This window comes from Hippocampus guttulatus, chromosome 1 (assembly GCF_054856545.1).
Source record: "Hippocampus guttulatus isolate MCC_2025c chromosome 1, RoL_Hgut_1.0, whole genome shotgun sequence".
Taxonomy (NCBI): Eukaryota; Metazoa; Chordata; class Actinopteri; order Syngnathiformes; family Syngnathidae; genus Hippocampus; species Hippocampus guttulatus.
Window position 1 is genome coordinate 12,640,074 of NC_141261.1, and position 21,520 is coordinate 12,661,593.

The 21,520-nt window shown below is 44.2% G+C and overlaps 3 protein-coding genes and 2 long non-coding RNA genes across 5 annotated transcripts in view; 2 read left to right on the top strand and 3 right to left on the bottom strand.

Moving 5' to 3' along the window:
• acot7 (acyl-CoA thioesterase 7) overlaps positions 1 to 1,015 on the bottom strand; it is a 35,786-nt gene extending 34,771 nt beyond the window's left edge. Inside the window, exons 1-2 of the mRNA XM_086110290.1 lie at positions 875 to 1,015; positions 694 to 768 (exon numbers count right to left, since the gene is read on the bottom strand). Of these exons, the coding sequence (XP_085966416.1) occupies positions 694 to 743 (50 nt within the window). The 5' untranslated portion in view covers positions 744 to 768; positions 875 to 1,015. The remainder of the gene's footprint in view (positions 1 to 693; positions 769 to 874) is intronic.
• Positions 144 to 3,542, top strand: LOC147210414 (uncharacterized). The gene is made up of 3 exons (XR_015100826.1): positions 144 to 750; positions 2,027 to 2,286; positions 2,424 to 3,542. It is a non-coding gene; the product is annotated as an uncharacterized LOC147210414 (long non-coding RNA).
• On the bottom strand, positions 1,649 to 2,882 carry LOC147210415 (transcription factor HES-2-like). The gene is made up of 4 exons (XM_086110308.1): positions 2,793 to 2,882; positions 2,610 to 2,705; positions 2,409 to 2,496; positions 1,649 to 2,324 (listed from the first exon to the last, which is right to left on the bottom strand). The coding sequence occupies exons 1-4, from the start codon at positions 2,880 to 2,882 to the stop codon at positions 2,020 to 2,022; spliced, it is 579 nt and encodes a 192-aa protein (XP_085966434.1). The 3' UTR covers positions 1,649 to 2,019.
• Positions 3,543 to 8,056: 4,514 nt separating the features above from the next.
• On the bottom strand, positions 8,057 to 9,143 carry LOC147210416 (transcription factor HES-2-like). Its single transcript, XM_086130257.1, has 3 exons — positions 8,799 to 9,143; positions 8,495 to 8,678; positions 8,057 to 8,391 (listed from the first exon to the last, which is right to left on the bottom strand). The coding sequence occupies exons 1-3, from the start codon at positions 8,886 to 8,888 to the stop codon at positions 8,057 to 8,059; spliced, it is 609 nt and encodes a 202-aa protein (XP_085986383.1). The 5' UTR covers positions 8,889 to 9,143.
• Positions 9,144 to 16,977: 7,834 nt separating this feature from the next.
• LOC147210417 (uncharacterized) lies at positions 16,978 to 18,118 on the top strand. Its single transcript, XR_015102984.1, has 2 exons — positions 16,978 to 17,069; positions 17,571 to 18,118. It is a non-coding gene; the product is annotated as an uncharacterized LOC147210417 (long non-coding RNA).
• Positions 18,119 to 21,520: the final 3,402 nt, after the last annotated feature.

Sequence of the window (21,520 nt, forward strand, 5' to 3'; positions counted from 1 at the left end):
CCACTGCTACCTGCTGGAGATACACAAGAACAGCATCATAACAAATTTATACGACATTTAGAAACTGTTTGTGAAAAACGTATACTGTCTCCTTTAACCTGTGTTTGCCCGGCAACATTTGCGCAGTGCATACACAGATGTGGGAGTGTTAAAAATAAACAAATTAAAATAAATTTTTAAAAAAGGACAGGCATTACGCGCCCCCTGTTGGGGACCAAGAGTACAACGACGCAGGACATGCTGCTGGGACATGAAGCCCATTCATTCATCATGGTTCCAGCTTTGCACATGAACGTCTTGTCATATATGATAAAGAAATGAGCAGTACGCTACGTGGTGGCATCATTTTGTACGTGTTTAACAACCAACGTGTATTTTTAGTGTTAAGCGACACGAGTCACAAGAACAAAAGAAAAATGCCTTAATCATCCCCGAACGTATCCTGTGTGACGCGGTACGCCATTCCTGTTAAACATCTTAAACGTCGTCACCAAAAAACCATAACGTGCAGGGAAATAGAAAGATGGTAAATCAGATAAAGCAGATTAAGCCGGCGAGTGACGTAAAGCCCCACGACGGACGGATGCCGGCATACGTGAGTTCCGTGTATGGCTTCATGTGTCGCACGTCTAATAACGAAGAAAAGTCAGGACACCTCGTAATAAACATAAATAACCAGATGAAACATCCTACCTGCATAGTTGAAGGGATGAAGCGGCGTCAGAAGCCTTCATCGCAGACATGATGCTGGTGAGGATGTGCTCTTTCCTGACGGAGAAAACGACATATGAAACCACTCGCACAGAATACGGGACGAGTCAAAAGAAAAACGTGACGGAAGTGATTTAAAAAAAAGGTTTTAAATGTTTCTCACGGTTGTAACGAAACACTGTGTGCTGAACAAGTGATTCCTTAAAGCGTATCCGTTGTGTTTAGTTTGGAAATGTCACGCTAACAGCCATTTTGCTTCCCTCGGTGGGCTTCCGTCTGAACGAGGCGACTCTGAGCCCGTGAACGCATAACACTGTGGCAATAGCACCACCAGCCTTTAGAGGGCAGCAAAATCCAATGCAAAAAGACACCGAGGGCAAAATACATTGATTTAATTACATTACATTTTAAACAAACGAATAAACAGAGTTTTAGTCAAGCAATTGCTGTGTCAAAAAATCTCTTTTCAAAGATATTATAATGCTATCAACACAGACAACGTGTTTTGCACTGCACGCTCTGTAAATAACCTAACCAAAGTATATGTGTATTTTTCTCTTACTTTATTTTTTATAATATTCAATACAGTATATAATGTGTCCTGTGACAAAAATGAGTTTAACACCCCTGATGTAGGTCGTTTGCCTCGACGTGCCCTGCGAATGACTGGTGATCAATTCAGGGTGTTCGGGCGGGGTAGGCTCAAGCAACCCCGCGCGACTCTGTTCAGGATAATAGATGTTGAAAATGGGTGGATGGATGGATGGATGGATGGATGAAGTGGCATGAGGTACTGGTAAAACTATTCTGTATGAAAAAATGAGAAACACGCACAATATTACCACGACGTCGCAGTTTTATTGTTTTCATATATGTACATTAAATACATAATTCGCAGAAAATTGCGAAAATAAACATCCCAACAGAGATACTTGCAGTGACACGCAACATGTCCACCAAATCAATCTGCACAGATTCAGAACCATGAAGTCATACAGTGCAAATTCACTAAGAGTGACCCATAGGGTCTTACAGGGCTGGTCCAATAGCCCTTAAATCATTCAGTCCTCAAGGCAGACCAAATACTGAACGTAAAACATACATGCGGAGTTTTAACAAAATACGACAGTCTAGATTTGTCAACTTATACAGGACAACCGACGCGTACGCAAAAGGTAAAGTATACAATACTCGGCTAAGTCGATTTATAGTAAATCTTAATTGTGGACAAGTCATATAAACATGTACTGTATATATTTATGTATGGACACATGCTCGCGGCGCTTCTTTAGACTTGCGTTGAATAATCTACCAGGGTCTCCACATGGGGGCGCTGTCGTGCTGTGGAACTGAGCGATCTCTGTCCGGGGGCAGCGCGCTCTCTGGTTTGGGGCCCAGGCTGGACTTGAGCCTAAGGAGCCTCTGCTGGATGTGTGCGGCGGAGCTCTGGCCGCAGCAGTTGAGGCATTGCCGGTTGACGTTGGCCACCATGGACCGCTGGATGAAGTCGGTCACCTGCCGGGCGGCGTCGGGCTCGAGGCCGCTTTTGGGAAGGAGCGCAGAGACGCGCTGGAGGCAAGCTTGGTAGCCCTCTTTGTAACTGTCTGTGGAATCTGAAATTTAGAAGAAAAAAAAGGATGAGTGAGGCATTTTAGAAATCCAAATATCCCTCATATTTGTATGATATTAATACTCACGTTTGTTTTGGACAGGGGGGATGTCACTGAGGAACCGCACAGTCATCTCCAGGATGTCTGCTTTCTCCAGCTTTGAGTTACGACTCTTCTACAGATGGTTGGAGGAAAAAAAAGAAAAATATGAATACACATGTTATTGTTGCTGATAATATTTCACATCTAACAATATCTTCATTCAAATGAAATTCGAAAACAACTTACATCTCTGCCGGTGAGTGGAAGAATCAGCTCTTTCAAGTGGTTCAGGCTGTCGTTGATGCGTGCGCGCCTTCTTTTTTCCACCAACGGTTTCATAGTCTGAAAAAGAACAAAGGTGGTTGGCATGATATGAAATCTAAAACAACCAAAGACAGTTTTAAATGTGTGAAGGAAGACACAACTCACCTTTCTGAGCTCATGGGCTTCTTTTCTTTTGGCCACGGTGGGCCTCGGAGAAAAGGATGGCAGAGGGTCACAAGTTACGTTTGGAGACATGTTCTTCGTCCTTTCGATTCTCGAGGTGTATCCTGGACAAGATACTCGAGGAGAAGTGTTTCTAACTGCCACTGGCTGGGGTTTATATCCACATCGACGGCGTGGGTGCCCGTGCGTCACAGCGACGCCCCCAAGCCAACACCAAACGACGTGACTGGCCACGCATTGGACGACGACGACAACAGAAAAAAAAAAAAAAAGCATCACGTTTATTAAAATAGCCATCTGTCTTGGATCCAAGCGTGACAGCTTCAGTGCGTGTCTGCATTATGATAAGCAAAAAAATAAACAAAAAAATCTGTATAATCCACATCCAGACGCCCAGCGTCAAACTTATTTGCTCGCACACAAATAAACCCAACACACGTTTGAATAGACGTATGGCTATTTTTTTTTTATTCCACGCATGTGTAAACAGTGCTTTATGTAGTATATTGCTTTGTTGGTCGTATATAGAAAAACAACATGAATTGTAGTCGTGCGTAATTGTCGTTGTTTTGCGTAATTGCGCAGAGCCTCAAAACGTTCTAAAAATGAAACGAGGCCAATTTAACGCTCGTGTATATGTTGTGGTGACACAATTGTTTGGATTATACTTCATATGCTGTACTTTAAAAATATATATCACACATCCAGTACGCTTGACGGCTTGTATTATTGTTTGAGTTGAATTAAATGTCTTTTTACTTTGTTTAATTCCCACATGGATGTTTGCTCATGAAAAATACTTTTCACGGGGACACATAAATGAATACATGAAAAACAAATGACGGCATATTACAGCTGTCCGGGATAAAATGGACGCTTGCGTGCGTCGGAAAAAAAGGGGTCCAAGAACAGCCAATCTCCTGTTCCAATCGAATCCACGCCACATCAAGTAAACCCAAGCCACGCTACTTCCAAAAAACATCTGCTCGTAAATTTTGACAACAATAGTTTTGCATATGAGGTTGATGCAGTTCGAGCCGGAGGGGGCGAGGTCTCAATACCTGTGGGGTGTTTAGTGCGTCCCGCTGCCAACGCTACACACAGAGAGGCGCGGGTGTAGCGTTGGCAGATAGAGCAGATAGAAACAGAACAGCAACATCAATCCTCAAAATAAACGATTGCGCGTTTGATGCGTTTCTGCTAAGCAGTGGATAACATCCTCGAGGGGGGGGGGGGTGTTATGGCACAATTCATGCGTCTCGCTTTTTCATGTGTATGTGTACTAAAACTTCAGTTTCAAATGATCGTCGTTTCGAACAAGAACTGAATTGTATGACAAGCCATCAGATGCCGCTGCACTCGGGGGAACTACGCGTGCTGCACGCGCCGCGGTGACCAGATGGCTCCCGGCCCCCTTCTGAACAGCCCCCATTCTCCCTCCTCCTTAGCCTGCGTCCACCCAGTCAACCATCCTGCAGCGCCAACATCCCAGCCGCCATTCATTCCTTTCAAGGCCATCATACGAACGGACACAGCCGCGCACGCACGCACGCACACACACGCACACACACACACACACACACACACACTGTCATTGAATTGTGTCAATCTTTCTTTAACGCGCATGACACATGATCCCCAAGCACTTTTAGCGTGGCTACCCCACCTGCATGTTTCTAATGATGTGCAACTGCAACGAGTCTTGAACCCCCGCCCCCCAACACGTACACACGCAACATTGTGGACACCCCTATCAGTCGCCTCTGCGTTGGCGTCATAGGCAATCACGTGATGCCTGTTTTTGCATATTGTAAAAAAGAAAGACAGACAGAAAAACACACAGACAGTAAGAAAGAAAGAGACAGACAGGCAGGCAGGCAGGCAAGCAAAAAAGAAAGCATGTGACAAAAGTTCTGAATTGCAGCTTTTGTTTCATTTTTATCGAGATGTGTTGAACAACTCAGGACTGAGCACATTTTGTTTGAAGACACCCACGTTTCAAGTGAGCAAAATGATGGGATGAGACGATATTAAATGAACTTAACGTGAATATTTGGTGGCATAAGCCGCACTTGCAGTAACTGCATCAAGCTTGCGAGCCTTTGATTTCACGAGACGGTTGTATTTGAAATGATTTTCCAAGCCTTCACTGGGATCTTTCGGTGCTTGTTGGTTTCTGGGCGTCTCCCTTCATTCTCCTCTTCAGGAGGGAAAACGCATCCTCTGTTGGGTTAAGGTCCAGTGAGTGGCTTGGCGAGTCTAAGACCTTCCACTTTTGCCCTCCATGAAGTCCTCTGTTGTGTTGGCAGTGTGTTTTGGCTCATTGTCTTGTTGCACGATGAAGCTTCTCCCTATTAGATTGGACGCATTCTTCTGTAAATGATGGCTGATCGCCCCCCAGAAAAAAAGTTAATTTCATTCATTTAGCGGCCCGTGGTCAATGGTTAGCACGTCGGCTTCACAGTGCGGAGGTGCAGGGATTTGATTTCATCTCCGGCCACTGCTGATATTTACTGAATTAAACGCTGCAGCGCTGCTTTGTTGGATTTTTCGTAGTATGACCACAAATCCATCTGTTGATTTTGTTTTACATAACAGTTTACATACACTGCATTATTTTCTACAATGGCTTCTGTGCAAAGATGAGCCCTTTGAGAAGCACACTCGCTGCACGCGCCCCTCATAGTCCCGCTGGGATGGGGAGATTAATGGAAGGGAATGCCGGGGGGAGGCGGGGGTGGGGGGGGGGGGGGGCTCCCACCTCTTCTCCCATTCTATGCCGTCGGTTAGAGTCCCCTTTTGTCTTTTCAAGTAAATTGGGCGTCTGTAACCCATCTGCGCAGGCCGGATAACAGGGAGCCTTTTGTCTCTCAAGGTCCCGACACTTCAGAGGAATTAAGAGTAACAGGCGTGCCGCAGGTTTTGGGATGAGGGAGACAGCGAGGGACCCATGCAAGAGTAACACACCACCTGACTTTTTTCACAGTGTTGGTTTAAAGCTGCATCTAGTTAAGAATTGGCGAGATACGAATAGAGACAAAACTGTTGAATTGCTGATGTAACCATCCATCCATCCATTTTCTGATCCGCTTCATCTTCACAAGGGTGTGCTGGAGCCTATCCCAGCCATCTTCAGGCAGTAGGCGGAGGACACCCTGAACCGGTTGCCAGCCAATCGCTGGGCACACAGACGAACAACCATCCACGCTCACACTCACACCTCGGGACAATTTGAAGTGCCCACTCAACCTGCTATGCATGTTTTTGGAATCTGGGAGGAAACGGAAGTACCCGGAGAAAACCCACGCAGGCACGGGGAGAACATGCAAACTCCACACAGGAAGGCCGGAGTGGCAGTCGAACCCTGGACCTCTCCACTGTGAGGTCAACGTGCTAACCACTCGATAACCGTGCCGCTCACAGATTAATAACAAATGATTTAAAATACAACAGACCATGACATGAAGTTGTTGCAATTATTGTTATGCATTGACTGTAGTTTTAAGGTGTAATATCACAATTCACCTCTATATGGCAGACATGGCTTAGCTGCGGTTACACCGGGACTTAGACTGCCCTTTACTACAACATAAGTAGGATTATTTATGTATTTATTTTGCGGATTTGAAATGATTATGCAGGACAAACACAGTACCTCAATAATATTAACATTTTGAGTGAGTTGATTTTTGTGGGCAAAAAGAAAATGCACAAAGTGACTTTATGGACTTTTAAAGAAGTCCAAGATGGCGCCCGAGTAGGCAGCCGTCGGCAAGTGCTCTCATGAGCCTCGCTTTTTTTGTTGTTGTTTTTGTGTTTGTTTTGTCACTTTGTGTTGTTGTTGCGTCGCGTGGACCGGATGTGGATTGTTTTTCAACATTTTTTGGCCACGACATTCATCAAGGAGGAGACTCTGTGCTTGGTGGTTGCGCCTTCTCGGCAGCATGGGTATACCAGCACCGTTTTTGATTGGAACGAATGTCGGTGCCATTTGACTGTCATTGCTGGACAGCTCTGGGGCGCTTGTGGGTTTTTTTTTTGTGCCTGTAATGAGCAGCATTTTACACAGCCCCGCTTTGTTCAGCGGAGAGATCGGTGCTGTTGGACGGTCTGCAAGGCTTGAGAGCCGACGATGAGAAGAAAGAAGCGTCAGCGCAGAGTGCCGATGCGGATGTGGAACTGGGAGTCGCGGCTTGGAGTTGAAGCGGATTACGTGGGACAAGAGATGTGAGCCAATCTCTTTTCGTCAATGGACGCTACAGCTTCATGTTTGCTTTCAAAACTTAGCTTGTAGCAGACGTGTGCACATTTTCAGCATGCCGTCTCTGATCCACTGGTGAAAGGACACTTTCATCCTTTCTTCTTTCATCCATAACTGGTTCAAACAACAAAGTGTATGCAGGAAAAGTGATTAAGAATGCACGACTGTCTGTTGTGTTGTGTTGTGTTATTTTGTTATTTTGACTTCAAGATGGCGCCGCAAGAGTGGCTGCCTTTCCAGCAGCTCCTTTTTTTTTTTTACACTCAGTTATGAATGTCACAAAACTGTTGCATGGAAGTTTTTGACAAGTGTAACAGACTGGAGCCGTTTCGGGGGGCTGTGCCCAGTCAGCCACGCAATGACCTCAGCGTTCTTCCCACCGAATTGGCGGCAAGCAGCGAGGCGCCTCAGCAACAATAGAGCAGCTGCTCTCAGCATCAATGGGCTGCGGGTGACCTGCGGCTTTGTGCATTTGCCGCCTTTCCTCCTCAACTCCACATCTCACTCATGATCTGATTTTTTTTTTTTAATGACACCAGAAAACACAAATTCGACCAAACAATTTTTTCTGTGTTGTTATTTCGCATTTATTGACTCCTTCGCAGCGACACATTTCAGACATCACATTTTCGCGCCATGCTTCCAACACGTTCATTTAACACATAGTGTTTACGGACTATTCTTTTGCACAGACCAAAATACTTTTAAGTCCATCGTGCAAACCTCCGACCGAGTAACCCTTGGGGTTTTACAAAAAGTGTTGTCCACAACCCGTGCCTTTGAAACCCCAAAGAGGATTGCAATAATAAAACGGAGCAAACGATACTGTTTCTCTGGGTTCTGTGCTCTATTTTACCCGAAAATTAACCAACCGCTGGATGACATTAGGCAACACAGCGGCTCCCACCACACATCTTAATCATTACGCGTGTTTTAAGTAGATCGTCTCCAAATAAATAAAGCATTAAACAAGCGTCCGTTGAATCTACCAGGGCCTCCACATGTCAGCGCTGACGGCAGGAGGGACTTGTTGCGCCGCACGGGGGCCCGGGACCACCGGCGGAGATTGAGGCTGGCTCTCGGCCCTCGTGGAGCTCAAGCCGGACTTGAGGCTCAGCAGCCTCTGTTGGATGTGGGGGAGAGCCCTGGAGGTCTGCGCGCAGCAGTTGAGGCAGGACGGGTTGACCGTGGCGGACATGGAGCGCCGCACAAAGTCACTGACCCGCTCGCATGCGTCCCGGTTGAGGCTGCTGTGAGGGAGCAGAGCGGAGACCCGCTGGAGGCACTCTTTGTAACCTTCTCGGTAACTTTCTGCGGGGTCTGAATCGGAAGGAAAGAACACCATTAAGATACCACATCACTTTGTCATTATTATTATTATTATTATATTGTTATTAGTGACGCAGGTAATAACCAATCTCACCTTTTGCGGGAGACGCTGGAAGGTCCCTGAGGAAGCGGACGGTCATTTCCAGAATGTCCGCTTTCTCCAGCTTGGAGTAGCGCGCGTTGTCTTTGCCAACCAGGGGCAGAATGAGACTCTTCAAATGGTTCAGACTGTCATTAATACGAGCACGTCTTCTCTTCTCCAACAGCGGCTTGAGAGTCTGGGGGGGAAAAAAAATAATGAAGGATGTACGTGTTATTCAATCGCACTGTTTGCACAAGTCATAATGAAAAAGAATGTTTTGCAGGAAACATGCATGCAGCGTTTTCCTTGTTCTTACCTTTCTGAGCTCATGGGCTTGTTTCCTCTGGGCCACGGTGGAACTAGCGGGGAGAGGCTGGCTGGCCTCGGAAGGGATGCTTGGACTCATATTTTGGGGGTGGCTTGTGCTTGTGAGAGGTGTTGGAATAAGGGAGCTGTGAGTGTGCTGCGGAGCTGCGCCGCCTCCTATTTATGTGGCCCTGGCGCGTCACGGGGGCGGGACATAAACCGCTGTGCGGTTTGATCTGGAGCACAGGGGGCTGCGGGTCCAAGCCACTCGGGAAATAAATTAATGACATGCACTCCTCTCTGGACCATCTGTCCTTGTCGGGTCCTCCGTGCGATCAAGCGCCGATATGCAGATTCGCGGTGACCGAGTCGCTGAACGTGTATTATTACTTTTTGTTCAATTTCTTCTCCTTCAAGACGTGTTGCAGACGACTGAACACGAAAAGCCAATTTCGTTGCGCGGGATTACACCCTTATTTTCACTTGGCCTTGGTGAAAATTGATGTTCCCACACACGCAACCTCTCATACTTCTGCGACAGACAAATTCATATATCAATAAATCCATACGGGTCACATGAAAATATTCTGTCGTGTTACAGTATATAATCGACTCCAATTTAGTGTATATTGTCACAACCACACGTAACGCACGCACATACACACGGGATTAGATATTTGTTTGCAAGACTAAAGTGTTCCTAAAATGCATGCATAAACCCATGCCACGCCATCTAACATCTGTTTGGGGAACCCCCACAGAAGCTTGTTACAATGCTAACAACATGGTGTTTATCTGCATGGATGCTGCTACTGGTTGTGCTGGGGGGGGGGGGGGGGTCGAAGGGACACGTTATCACACAAGTGACGCCGAGTTGCAGCACCCCCCCCCCACACACACACATATCCATCATTGCGGTTGGGGGCTGGGGTATATGCCCACGCGATTTGCATGAACCTAAAACGTGTATGACGAGTCAACAGAGCAGTCGTGACAAGTAACGAAGTAGGCTGAAAGTAAAGACTAAAACGCTTTAGGTGCGATTCAAAAACGCTTTACGAGCCATGGTTGTGTTCAAGTTCTAGAAAAGTATGACCAATTAGCACCTAAAATATACATGCCCATCTTCGCCCCTATGCCCACTTTAACCTGTGAAAATATCAAAGTTAAGTTATATTTGGGATTTTATGGGCATCAAGCTTCGCACCAATCTTTGACATTTTATGGACGTGGAAGTTGAGGGGTTCGTTGTTTTTAATGGACGGCTCTACTTTACGCAAAAGGAGAGATGGATTCCGTTTGAACGCAGCTTTATTCAAAGGAGGGAAAAGGACGTCTGCACCGCAGCACGATGGAGAACTGAAATCACTTCCGGCTTTCCCTTACTTCAACAGCCAATCAGAATCTATCAACGTAAAACCATGTTCAAGCATTTCGAAATTGAGGGGTTTGTTGTTTTTAGTGGATAGCTCTACTTTACGAACGGCAAAAGGAGAGATGGAATCCTTCCAATGCAGTTTTATGGAGAAGAAAAAACGATGCACCGCAGCACGTTCGAGAGCACAACCTCTTTTTCCGCTACTAAAACACTTCCTGTTTCCTTCAGCCAATCAGACGCTCTCAACATAAACATGTTTAAGAAATTATCAAAGACTATAATTTAGGTCATTTTAACATCAAAGACAATACTGTAATGTTCCAACATAAAATGATAATAATTAACAATTCAACAAAAGCTTACACAATTATTAAACAACAGAAGGTAATTGAGGTCATCTTAACATGAAATAATATGATGCACAAAAACATAAAATGATAATTAATAATATCACATAAGCTTACATTCTACCGTCTTCCTCTCCATCTTAATGAAGAAAATGCTTAATGCCCATAAAATCCAAAATACCGTGGCGATTGTTTTTCAGAAGTTAAAGTGGGCATAAGTAGACACGTGCATGTGAATTTTGAGAACGATTAGTCGTCGTTTCTTTAGATTAAGACACGTGTTTACTTTGAGCGTGTCCCGCATGTTGAGCATTTAATTTCATTTTTGTTAGTCGGTTCACAACATGAACAAAACATTGGGAACGCACTGTTTTTAGAAGAGACAGCACAAACTTCTTATTTTTTAGATTCATAAATATAAATCACACTATGCTTGTATCTTAACCTCTGCTGAAGGGGAGGGAGTGTGCAGTACTTTTGCCACCCGTCACGATTAAATCCAATAATTTAAAAATAGCGGAACAGTGAATTGTATACGTTTGAATTATCACCGAGTGTATGAGCTCGAACGACCACCGCAGCAAACACTGCAGTGAGCTGCCAGTGGAACTCACGCGTTCGGCACGCGCCTAAAAGCACGCGACAGATGGGAAGCCACAGTTTGAATCAGCCGCCACCGCCGAGGCCCCCACCCCCCTTTTGCCTCCCGATTGTATTTCGGCAAACCCCTGCACCCCCACCCCCAGACGCATCATTCCGGATCGGCACTTGTCCCGAGGGCCCCTTCCGAATCGCTTAAAGAACACTGCAAATACAGCGTTCGACTTGCTTACGAACGTTTGACTAAATGTATTGAATGACACGAACATGATTTTACGCATTTAGGTGGGCTCTGCGTTTTTTTTTATTTTTTATTTTTTGGCAGCTCAATAAAAATGCCAACTTACTTTCAGAGACAAAATGGCGACTTAATGTTACACATGAGTTCCATTGCGCATTGTTGATTTTCTTCTTTGTTTTTATTAGTCCAATTACGTATATCTGATCTGTATTATTACTGTTTTAAGTTTCATGTTGTTCCTCCGAACCGGGAAAAAAAATCTTGTGGGTTTAGCTTTCACTGATAATGGCAATAAAATCGATTCCGAAAACAACAACAACACAGCACATGGCCTAAATTTCAAGACGATGCAGGACTTCTTGCGCATGAATTGCTTCTTGCACACCTTGGGGGTGAGGAAAAACTTTCCAGGAGAGGACAGAGCATTTGCTATAAATTTGTGCATAGACACATTATATGCACTACTACATAAATATCCCAAAGTACTCAATTTATAAGTGTTGATGATAAACCAAGTCCACTAAGAAATTAATACAAACTGAAAGACAAACTTTTATTTATTTTTTACTTTTCTCGAATCACTCGGTTATTCTACAGTATATGCAGACTGGAAACACATTCATCTCGAGCGGTGCAAAGCTTGACTGCAAGCTGTCCTGGCCATGGAACTGCATCGTTTTGCACGCGTCTTGTCCTCCCACGGGGCCCCAGCTAACTGCCACGTCCAGTCTGCATGGGAACGGGTCCCTTTCAATGAAGCAACATTTTTTAAAAAAATGAGGGAGAGAGAGGCTTCGGTTTGAAGCTTTTTTTTTTTGTCCCAGTTTCAGCGTGGGTATCCATCTGTGCAAGCCGAGACCACAGTGATCTTTTGTTGAACGACATGCTGAGAAGTTGAATTATGAATTCCGGCGACTCATAGAGGAGAGGGGTCGGTGACGGCATTTTAATCTTGATTCAGACAAGCTATTGCAGTTTATTCCCCAAAAATTGAGGGGATTTTTTTTTCCAAATCGTATCACCCCCCCCCCCCCCCCAAAAAGACTTTATACATATTTAACCCTTTCAGGGACAGTGGTTACTACAGTGGACAGTTTATCACGTTATCAGGTTAAAGGGTGCATGAAAGGGTTAAAATGATATTGCGTTCTAAAGTATGAATATATCAATTGAAAATAATACGTGTGCAATAAAAGGGGCACTTCAATGGGTTATCACTTACATAGCGCTTTTCTACCTTTGGTACTCAAAGCGCTTTAGACTGTTTCCTCGTTTACCTACTGATGATGCAGCATCAAGAGCGATTGGGGGTATCTTGATCGAGGACACCTCGAGAAGTGTCACAATGGCAGGGGCTTGAACCCTCAACCCCTGGGTTGAGAGACAACCACTTTGCGGCTTCAGCAGAGTGAAGCCGATGTGTGTACGTGTAACCCGTTGACTTTCAGAACGCGCATGCACTTTGGTGTGATGAGTGGCATGAGTCTGACATTTGGAACCTCTCGACATGATGAATTGAGGTGTGAAACAAACAAATAAACTGGACTGAGTCCGAGGCATATCCCCATCATGCATAGTTTCACGGGGGTTTCCAAAGCTCAAAAGCCTTGAAATATGCCAAAGTGAGGGGGAAGAAATATGGCATTCTGATATACTGTACACTGACCACAGTCAATTTGCCAACTCCAAACTCACATTGATCAGACATATTTGTAAATTTAGCAAAGACTTTGTCAGAGCTGGGCAATAGTTTTTTTTCTGAAATCTTGAGTGAGAATTTCAACAATAAGTGCACTTTATTTTGCAGTGGTTGATAAACTCACAAATCATCCAAAAATCAAATGCAACCAAACTCCTCTGAACAGATACATGCAACGAATATGCCTGATACTTTAGTGAAAAAGTACAAACCATCAGGTCAAATCTCAGCACATATCCGCTAAAAATAATTATTAGTATGTCAGAATTTGGTACAATTGAGGGGAAAAAAGGAGCAGAAAGAGTTCAACAGCTGAAACCGTTAACTAGCTGTCTGAATCATCTGACTTTTTCAAAACGATTGCGTCATCTTGAAAACGGAGTTACAGCACATAATCAAGTGTTTACTTCAGTCAGGCAAATTTCCTAATCCCCTAAAAGAAGGTCTAGCACCTTGTAAAAAGAAGAGAACATTGGACACTTTCTTTGCCCACTTCACAGCCGTGATCTGTGTTTGCCCTGCCAAACTTCACGTGATCAACAAGTGGAGGTCTGCATGCAGTTCCTATGATTGAAACGTACTTTGCGTCATTCTGTCTTCCCCATGGACTCCAGTGAGTCTATTTCTGCTTCCATGTCAAGGACTGTGTGTGCGCCTCTCCTGAATTTAAACAGAATGAATGGAGCCACTTTCATTGGCCAGAAAACAAGCCAGCTTTGTTCACTCCCACAACAGCGCAAATGCGCCTTTCCACGCACGCCCATCTACGAAAATACCAAAAGAACGAAAACTCAACTCATGTGCACAGTTAGACTGCATTTTGCGCCAGACTTGCGTTGGGCATGAAAATATGGCCTGTGGAATCACAGTCTAAAAACCTATGACCAAGTCGGAACCGCCGGTGTGCTGATTGATTTAGATCTGACTTTCAGCGGTCATTTCAAACAGCCTTTTACGAGCTGAAAAAAACCCCCCAAGATATCCATAGTGAAAGGTTGCATGCTCCAAACAATGCAGGAGAAGCTTATTCATGCTTTTATCTCCAGTAGACGTCCTGAATTTTATCGTCTTCTGACTGGACTCCTTCTAAAGAACATCAAAGAGTTGCAGCTCATTTAGAACGCTGCAGCGGGGGGGGGGGGGGGGGGGGGGGGGGGGGGTCTGACCACAAGAAAAGGATCAGAACGGCTTTTAAATCCAGGTGAAAAACTACACGCCCCCCCCCCCTCTGCCCCCACCATACCTAGGATTAAGGTCCTTTAAAGCAATTGTATAATTCATTTTTCCCAAATCTTGTTCTTGCGCTGTACCGAGTGCAACGCGTGGAGTGGAATTTGGAGCCAAAAGCAGACATGGCGTGAACCCCCCCCCCCCCCCCCCCCCAGAGCAGAAGACACAGAATAAAGAATCAAAGATCAACTATCTCAGAAAAAGTTAACCGGTGATGAATGAGTGGCGGCAACGTTCCAGCCATCCATCCATCATTCAAACTGCTTAAACTCACGAGGGTCTGGGGCATACAATGACCTGATTCTCGCAAAAATAATAAGAAATAAAATCAATGGTCTTTTCTAGAAAAATTGCAAAGCATCCTCTAGTTCTTGAAGTACCCAGTAGCAATTTATTCAGAAAATTCAAACTTAAGGAAGAAAGTAAATACACAATGTCCTCTGATAATAAACACCCTACTTGAGAGAAATGATTTTTTTCACAAATATTTCACTTTAATCATATTGGCAGAAGAGCCTCAAAGAGCTTCACAATGTCGCAGTTGACAAATATCGATGACATCTCCGATTATAAACCTTGAGAAAGGGCCACTGATTATAGGGAAAGATAACATGAAAAACAGGTCTCGATAGATGTTGCCCACGAATATCGGTCAATTAATAACACCCTAACAGTGTTAAAATTATTCGAAAGATCTTTGAAAATACATTTTCCCTTCCTGTGTGCAGTAGCCTATATATAGACCATATATATTTTTAAAAATCATGGAAAAGGAGAAACAAGTACTGTAGATGTCGAGACTTTTGGAAACGCTGTTATTTCTTGCTCTACCGTGCACACCACACGAGAACCTATCAAATTGTACCAAGGGGCATCCCAAGCCTAAAACAACGCCACGAGGACCAAACATCTGCTGCACCACTTTTGCGTCATGCATGCACGAGGTGGACCACGTAAGGTTTACAAATCCTGGCAGTTTGACAAAACGCTGCCAAACAATGGCCTTCGTGGAGGCTTGACTTCAAACGAACACGAAACGACGTATATATAAGCGATTTAAGTCAGAAGTCTGTCAAATCTTTTGCAATAGCCGAGTATTAGATTTTTTTTTTAATCATGGTTCGGTTCTTGCTTTTGTCGTCTTTTCTGGGGGCATTGTATGTATGTGCGTGCGCGTGTGTGTGTGCGTGCGTGCGTGCGCAAATGCACACATTGATTCGTTGTTTATTGCGATTTTGCAAAGGATCCAAAGGCACAGACTGAAATTGTGATATTAAATTCAACCAGGATTTATTTTTTTAAAAAAAACTCATCCATTTAAAATACGCAACGCACGGTATAGAATTTAACATGTAGTCATTTGAAGTGTTTACGCAGGATATTAATGGCTCGAATTCCTCTTTAGAAGATGTATTAGTGTCTCTCTCCACAGATGATGAGGTAAAGCCTTGGCGGAGGTCTTTGTGCTCTCAATGGCTTCGACTTCACAAAAAAAATAAATCCTGCGCAAATGTAATTTAAACAACTCAAAGGGTGAAGAGAGAGAGAGAAAACAAATAAGCAAATAATGTCTGGACAGAATTAACAGTGGATGAAACACATTGCGTGACCTTGAAAGGCGGGTGGAGATGTCCTGCAGATGCAAAGTGAAGCTTGACGGGTGGCGTGGGTTGCGTGGTGGCCACACAAACATATTCACTGTAGCCTATAGGTGGGCATTAGTAGGATCGAGGGAGGGTCCAGACAGGATTTTGAATCTCTCAAAAGATGGCTCGCCAAGCCAAAAGCCAAGCTACGTGACGCAACTAAACATCTGGTGGTGGCGCTGCTGTACAAATCGACGTAAGTAAGACAGGCCTTTCACCCTCAATTTTTAAAGACAGAAATGCGGTTGCATTTCGTTCACATTTCAGTGCAAAGATAGTAATTTGACATGGGTTTTTTTGGGGGGTGGGGGGGATTGGGGAATTCTGTTCCCCTCCATTGTGCAGCGCTATGAAGAGCACGGGGACAGCACGAGCCACGTGTACACAAAAGGCAGCAGATGGTTTCTACCATGCACCAAGTTTTACGGGGGCCATTAAGAGCTGCCCGGTGGGACACGAACGGGTGTTTGCAGGTCGTCGTAATTTCTCATGCAAAAATATTCAAACTTCGAGCAAATCCAATCCAAAAATCTAATGGTAGTGGAGTTCATGTAGCCTGGCAACACGTGTGCAATTGAAAAGGCTCCAATAAATGATGCTCATTTAAGATGACAATGCGAATGGATATCTTGAAAGGTACACCTGAGATTTTTTTTAATGACATTTTTGGTCACTGATTTAGAGCAACATGAGAGCAAAAAGATATACCACAACACCCCGGTTGTTAAATGACTATTTGAAAAAAATGCACATTTCGTCTTGGTAAAAGCAGATATTTTGATTCGGATCGTGTTCGTTCCTCTAATGTGGACACAATTATTTTCAGTCAAACACATGCGATAAAAGAGTCGTTCAGACCTCAAAGTATTTAATATGATTCGACCTCGATCCAGGGTAAATTCGCGTTTTAAAACGTTGAACTAGAGCGCATATTCTGTTTTTGGACTGGAGTTGCAGAGAGCCTCCCGGGCTGTATTTGAGGCGAGTCACGAAGGGGCGTGGCCTCCGTGGAAGTGTACGCCCACAGCGTGGAAAGCGTCCGGCGTGGATGAGACGCACGAGAATCTGGTGCAAAAGGGCGCTCAGTGTGAGCGCGGCCTTCAAAGTGTGACGACTGCAGAAGACTCAGAACACGACGTGGTAAGTTGTTTTTTTTTCTTCCTGCATAGAGCGGCCAATGATATTCTCTGCAGTAAATGTTCCAAAATCATGATGCGATGCGCAAACCGGGTCCTGTGGAAATATTGCACGCGTGGGACTGAACGTATAGCAAGTAAATTTCTCTTGTGCTCATTATGCATTTCCATCCCTTAATGATATTCAATTTTGACCCATTTCAGATGGAATGAACGTATCACGTGGTCTTGTAGAAAGGAGACACGTGCTTGTTTGTATTTGGTGACACACACACTTAACCCATGATTGAAAATGCACGATCAATGATATGGGAAACAGAATGCATGGATTGAAATAAAACAAGTGTACTGACATTCTCATCAAAGGGCTTGTATCTCAGCTGCATACATGCGCCGAGAATTTTTTTTTGTTGCCAACGCCGCGTGCGCGGCTCGTCAAGTGGGCGTGTGCAGAATGAGTGCGCCTGAGTGTGAGAAAGTTTGACTGTGGCAATTCTCACTGCAGATCACGGTTGACCGGCTCGCTGGTGGTGGGGGTGACACGTCACGCCAACGTGGTGAGTTCAAGGGACCCTTCAAGGTTGTGACTGAACTGCCTGACAAGATATTCGTGTGGTTTGGTTTTGTGATGAAGCGAATTTCCTCTCTAGAGTGCAAGCGTGTCATTGATGATGACAAAATATACCATCTTCTTTATTATACCAGTCGGTATTGGCTAGAAAGTTTTCTTGAAATCAAGCTTAAGGATTAAAAATGTACAAAAATGTCAAAAGTGTAGAACAAATGTGTTGTTTTAGAATCGACTTCACCGGGTGATGTGAAAATGCGATACCATTCCAATCATTTCTACACATAAAGCCCCTAAAAGATGAAATCATGAGAAAACCATTTTAGAAAAGTAGGTTACTTTTAGATTAGTCATATCGAAACATAAATAAACGACTTTTAGACGAAAGGGTTGCAAGGATGCGAGGGGTGAATAAAGACATTTTTCTATGCGTGTCATTGTGTTACTTTAATTTTTTTAATAAAGATTGTGTGGTCTCTTTTTTATCGTTTGCACGGTTGACGCAAGTTCACTTTTGGCCTTATACTTTCTGAACAGACGTGAAAACTTCGTAGCCACTCTATTGTTTGGTATGGATAGGACTAGAATAATCCAGCGCTTTGCATAACTTGTTCCATTAATTAAACGGCAGACAGGATGGCTTTTGTGCGTCTGGGCTCATCGTGCACGCGCCTAGGTGGACGCACGCAAGGGCAACAATGGAGGAGAGCGTGGCACGCGCCAAGCAGCTGCGCTCTACAGATGGACAAAATGATTAGAGAGAACGTAGGACTGTCACGAAATATTCACTCATGGCCGCCATATAGACGAAATTTCGAATTTACAGACGGTCAACATTTGTTGGCGCGAGTTACCCTGAACTCCGAGTGGAACCCAAACGCTCCGATTCATAAACCTCAACCGAATTTCGGGCTTCTGCTGCAAGTGGCTCCTTGCCACGAGCACCGCAGAAGCAGAGACCTCGAGCACGGGAATGGCCTGATTTGAACGTTCCCGCGTATAGAGGCTGTAGCAGATGTGCGTACACAAAAGAATCGCAGGGAGTGGCGGGGTGGGAGCATACGCCCTTGGAATAATTAAGTGCAATTTGAATAACTGTCGCGAGCCCGACGCGTGCAAGACATCCCCGAGCGTTCCCAGGGCGAGGAGCAAAACCGTTGGCTTTCCCGTCGCAGTCTTTGGACGCTGCCTGCAAGAAGTATAGCGGCAGGGGAACATGTCGACGCGATGAACCACGTCATTTTGGGTTTGTGGCCGGACCTCAGTAGCCTAATATATTGCAATACATGGAGTCGCTGATGTAGTCTGTTCGCTTTTTAATAAACAAAAAGAGGCAGCAATTAAAGCACATTCACAGGAGCTGCTGCTGGCCAAAACTCGCGCCCATTCGCTCCACACTCAGACTGACTCCTCACCTGTCTCGTCCCCTCTCCATGACGTCACCCTCCTCTACTCAACTAACCGAGCCCGCAAATACACAAATGACAAGAAACAAATATTACAATATATTATTCTAAAATAAAAACAATCATATCAGACAATACAGTATTAAAAGGCATTTCGTCTTTGACAGGCTGTTATGATATTTATTGACATAAATTATCGAAAACAAAAATTCACTTAAAGGTATTAAAACATTCCAGTCGAAAACATGTATGCGTATAGAGCCTGCATTTTGGGAAGAATCAAGAAGGCACTATTATGATATATGAAGTCTCGAAATGTGACGTGTGAGTTGACTCGCTCAGTACACCGCGTTTGGGGGGGAAAAAATCAATGAGGAAGTGCATTGTATACTGTTCCTGCCATGTTCGATAGAAGCCTTATAAAAATATATATTAAATACTCACAAATATGATGGTTAACCCACGCAGACATATTTTTAGCACTAGCATTTAAAGACAGACAAATGTGGCAGTTACGATATCTGGTGTAAAGATACTTGCCCATGTATCCATTTTTATACGACCAATTCAAAAAATGTCAATGTGTATAGCATTCCCGCTGTCTAAACAGACAACGCTTCGCATTATTTATAATGTGTGCTTGTGAATCCCACCAGGGAGCGCTTATTGTCCATTTTCTTGTACAATTAGTCAAGGCACTCGTGGGAAGAACAGCCCCACCCCGCCACCCCCTCCCGCGGGCGTACAAATCCCACTGGTGCAAGGTGAAAATGACAGTTGAGCCTGTGTGACAGATGGTGTGGAGAGGCACGCGTCGGGCACGAGTCTCATATATTAACCCCCCCACCGAATCCAACCCACCCCAAAATCCATCCTGACCCCATCCTGTACAATAATGTGACTGCATTCGGAAGCAGAGGTGGAATAAAAAGAGACATTTATTGTGCTACCAAAATACGCCTATTAAAGTTCATTAGTGCACTTAAGTTCATAGTCTTTACATTAGATAATTAGTTCATAAGTAGTCCGGCAGCACAAATTCTTAATCAAACAGTAGTTTGCCTGTATTTTATATTAGATGATATGTGACATACACGTTTCGTGAAATATTCACTGCCGATTGTTTTAGAATTGTAATAACTAAACAAATTTTAAAAAAAAAAGCCAATCAATGCCCACAAGTGACGTTGAAGTCTGCTTGGAAATAAATCCTGTCCAATTATCCTTCTGTGACTATATTAAGCTTTCCTGCTACCGTTTGGTGACGCAAAGAATTACAAGGGCTTGATGAACATGAAACAGGTGGCCATCGTCTTCAAAATGTTTTGTTTGCACCCAGGCGAGGCCAAACTGAGCATGTGAGGACCACATTTTATTTGCTAACAAGGAAACAACCAGCGTTCTTTTTTATTCTTAAAGTGGCTTGACGGTGGCTCCCTTCAGGGGTTTATGAAGCTTGCCTGACTGAAGTGAGCGGTTAATTATTTGCTGTAACTCAGTTAAAACTGATTTCACAAAGTTTTGAAGGAGTCTTATGGTATTAGGTCAAGACAGTTGATTGATTTCGTTTTTTGATCCACCATACCCAATTCTGTCATGGTAATTGAATTATTCCTGGGCGATTTTAAGTGGTGCATCATTTTGGAATTTTGCTAGCTTGTGACGATGTTTGACCTGATGAATTGTCCTTTTTCACGAAGTAGCAAGTAAATTCATTGCAATGATCTAGTGCAGGGGTCCCCAACCTTTTTTGCCCCACGGACCGGTTTATGTCAGACAATATTTTCACGGACCGGCATTTAAGGTTTATCGGATAAATACTGTACTACAAAATAATATGCTAAAAAAGAGCTGCATGAACGCTGGGGGGTTTTCGAGATAAACACGAGGAGCGTCCAATTTGGCCGCAACACTCTGATCGCTACGGTCTTAATGTCTTCAAAATACGATACTACACAAATTCAAAGTGCATGAAAATCTCAACTCACCACAATGCTGAATCAGTGCGAGCGCCGAGCTTGATTTTCTGCAATCGGGCGGTCCCATCTCGGGGTAATAGGAGACAATGACACCTGAAGTGTGTCTGTGTGCTTCATGTCGAGTCTACTTCGTCATTTTGTTTTAGTCGCCGTTGCTGCACAAAACCCCCCGCCTCACACAGGTAGCATGTCGGAAATGGCAACAGTGCTATTGTGGCGATCTCAGAGTGTTCAGCCATAACTGGAATCCAGAACACCGGCAGAGTTGTTGTCTCGAACGTACTTTTGAGGCCGCCGTCATTTGCGATCTCCAGCAGTTTATTTTACTCATTTAGCAAGCTCAGGTGTTTTGTTTTTAGCGTAATCAGTCACGTGACGGAGAAGCGTGGTTTGACGTGTGTCAAGTAACACAGCCGGATGTAACGGAGAATCCGGTAATTTTTCAAAATAAAATATCTTTCGTATTCCAAAATAAATACGACGGAATTAATGTAAGTTCTTA